The 3,230-nt window shown below is 37.3% G+C and overlaps 1 protein-coding gene across 1 annotated transcript in view; it reads right to left on the bottom strand.

The window, feature by feature from the left end:
• LOC138007641 (octopamine receptor beta-2R-like) overlaps nt 1-2,650 on the bottom strand; it is a 24,063-nt gene extending 21,413 nt beyond the window's left edge. Inside the window, exon 1 of the mRNA XM_068854674.1 lies at nt 2,515-2,650. Within this exon, the coding sequence (XP_068710775.1) occupies nt 2,515-2,620 (106 nt within the window). The 5' untranslated portion in view covers nt 2,621-2,650. The remainder of the gene's footprint in view (nt 1-2,514) is intronic.
• Nucleotides 2,651-3,230: the final 580 nt, after the last annotated feature.

Here is a 3,230-nt window from a genome sequence, read left to right as displayed (position 1 = left end):
AGTAATGGCGGACAGATTTTTAGCGGTTTTTGGCTGGCTATTTCCCGACTTATCTCGCTTCCATCGTTCCAAATTTAAATGCACTGTATTATTTTGAACATATTGACTTAACTGACGTTGAAAAAATTCGAAAAGAAAAACAAAAATTTTCGTCGTAGTGGCACTTTAAAGTTTTATATTCTACGTTTATTGGCGAAATGTACAAATACCTGAGGGATGTTTTGCCAAAGGGGCATTGCGTACTCAGGTACAGGCCCAATAATAATAGGATTTAAAAGTATAAGATTATGATTGCTCATGAAATTAATTATCATTTCTTTACATTTAATAGGGTTCAATTTCATCCTATGATAGTTTGAAAAATTGTAAATATCATTAGCAACATAATTAAGTATAGAAAGACCATTCTCAGGTATTATTTCTGGTGCGGTAGTGTCGTCAACAAATTTCGCACGTAGGTTCCGTAAGCATAAAAGATTATTCGTCATAATGGAAAACAGTAGCACTCCCAATTTCGTTCCTTGAGAAATACTGCTTGAGATCTATTTGAAAGGAAAGCGTTTATCCAATTAATAAGTATTGGATGAACATGTAACAGTTATAGCTGATTGAGCAGGATACCGTGGTCGATAAAATCGAAACCCTTTGAAGAATCTGCGAAAAGTAGCCTTGCCGCACAGTTTCCCGTGTCTGTCGCTTCATGGATTTCCTGCAATAGGTACACTAATGCATCAGCAGTCGAATGGCCGGCTAGTGCAAATTGGCGAGGGTCACGTTCACTAGACACTAATTTAACAAGACAATGCATTTGGTTGCTTAGCAAGAAGCGCACCCAGGTTTGATTGAACGTGAGCGCATAAGGCAATGTTTCTCAGTAGGCTCCCTATTTGTAGTAGAATGGTAAATGGCACACAAGATGATCTACGAAATGGACCTTGGTAAGCTATTTGGTCTTAATTGTAACCATAGTGACTCAATATTCGGATCATCACAATCAGGCAATCCGCGACATGGTAAGGAGCTATTGAGATATAAACAAACGCCACCTCCGTTAGCTTTTGGTCGGTCCCTCCTCAATCTATTATATCCTGGTAGAGACAATAATAATACCTAGTTTGCAGATTTGTATCAGAGTGCCATATTTGGAACCCAATCGTAGTTGCATTATTTTGTGTCAAAGTACTGCAACTCAACTTATGTAAGTTAACAATAACAAATCAACAATAGAAATGTAAGTAAAACCCTCTCGAACAACAATGTAAATGTAAACGTGTTTCGTTGCAATGAAATTGATGGGGAATTCAAATTCAAATACTCCTCTCTTGCATGACACATGAAAGTTGTTTCACATTTTGCAAGATATAGCATATTTGCAAATAAAATTGAAAGCACTATTGTAAGTTTCGAACGGTCTTAATTTTAACAGAAATATACAATAATTAAGTTTGATAAAATCAGTGGCATGTACAAAATTACCAAAGCGTTTTCAGTGTAAACACTGATACGTCATGGGGAATTCAAATTCAAAAACTCCTCTCTTGCATGACACATGAAAGTTGTTTCACATTTTGCAAGATATAGCCATGAATTATATATCAAATTAATCGCTTACAATTCTCTACTTGCACAAATTCCCTATTACACCTCTTTTACCCCCCCCCCCCCCCCTCCTTTCCTTTAAAAAACTTACATAGGCATTGTATTCGATTTCTCTTTGGACATCTTCATGTAAAAGCGCAAAGCTTGTTTTCCTCATATTACAGACTAGATTTACTAGCTCTTGCGGCTAGGGAAGTAACATCATAGTAGTTTTAAACTGAAGTGGTCGGATGCTGTGCAATGTACTGTAGATCATTTGCCAACCATTCTAAGACTCCCCTCCCCTTTAAAAACAGCCTATTGTGCTAGAGGAGGCTTTCCTTCGTATTTCAAGCTTACAGGGTATTTTGTGTCTAATCTCTTTGCAGTTCACTCTTTGCATTCAAACTCGATTACCAGATACTGGAATAATTTTATTGCACTTCAAAAGACTAATAAAAAGAAAGTTCTGCTCGTAGAATATTAACAAAGAAATATTGCGTGGTTCATGTAGAAAAAAGAATATAATATTTGCGTGGACTAAAACCAGTGGTGTTACTGTTTCTTTTAACGTTCGGTGTTGAAAGCCAAAGTAATATAATTGGATGGAGAAGTTCTCTTCTAATTACGACTAAATTAAGAACATCACTATTCGTGCGCAAAGCCAGATACGCAGATGAATTAAAACCTTGAAAAATTCTACTTAACGCACACTTTCAAGGCTGAATCCGGAGGATAGAGCTAGTTTTATTATCACTAAAAGTTCTGTAAATGCATTTTGTCGTTGAAGATATTATCACGACACCCCTTGAAATCTCGTGCGCTAATCATTTACTTAAAACTGCTTAATTAAAGGGGTTAAATAATAGGATCCACCTATCAAAGGTCCTTTAGTTATCACTAGCAGGTCCATACTATTGAAACAGAAAAACGTACCTCCAAATTTTGAAGCCGGCGCGAAATAGAAGTCTTTGCTTGTATTATACAATGACTCACGACATCTGCTTGCTCGCGCAATGATATTCAAATAGTGAACTGGCATGACTGAGCGCGCGCAGCTGGGATAAACTCAAGGGGCCCGTTTCTCAAAAGTCCCGAAAACATTTCGGGCCCGAAAAGCCATTTGTGAAACTGCCAACCGCTTGTTATGGAAAGCCGATCTTTTAACATGTTTTCAAGGTAACAATAAGAAAAATGAGTGTGAATTTTGGCGACTTAAATCATCTCCGTTCTTGAGATACAAAGGGAATTGTGACACCCAAACATGGCCGGTAAAGTTTCGGGACTTTCTTACTTTCCAGAAACGGGCGTCAGGACAGAACGCGCAGCGTCGCGCGGGGTGGGGACGTTGGTGTATCAGAAGTTAGTGATAAATTATCAAGTTTTCGAAAATACTGAAACCCTTTTGGAAAAGCCATTTGTCAATTACGATCCGCTAATTCTAACAAGCTGGTCTGCTGTCAACATGGTTTTAGGAAATAATTCGAAATAACTGTAATTTTTAAAAGAAAAATAGAGAGGTAAAATAAGCTGATCTTTTAAGGTAGTGATAATGCATAAAATGCGACATGACTGTAAAATGTATTTTCAAGAAACATAGAGATGTAAATCATTCGAAGTAGTCTCGGAAGGTTTCCAAACAACGCCAAGGT

Source organism: Montipora foliosa, chromosome 6 (assembly GCF_036669935.1).
Source record: "Montipora foliosa isolate CH-2021 chromosome 6, ASM3666993v2, whole genome shotgun sequence".
NCBI classification, from domain to species: domain Eukaryota; kingdom Metazoa; phylum Cnidaria; class Anthozoa; order Scleractinia; family Acroporidae; genus Montipora; species Montipora foliosa.
The sequence above is the reverse complement of the archived record's forward strand: the minus strand, read 5'-3'. Positions and strand labels throughout refer to the sequence as shown.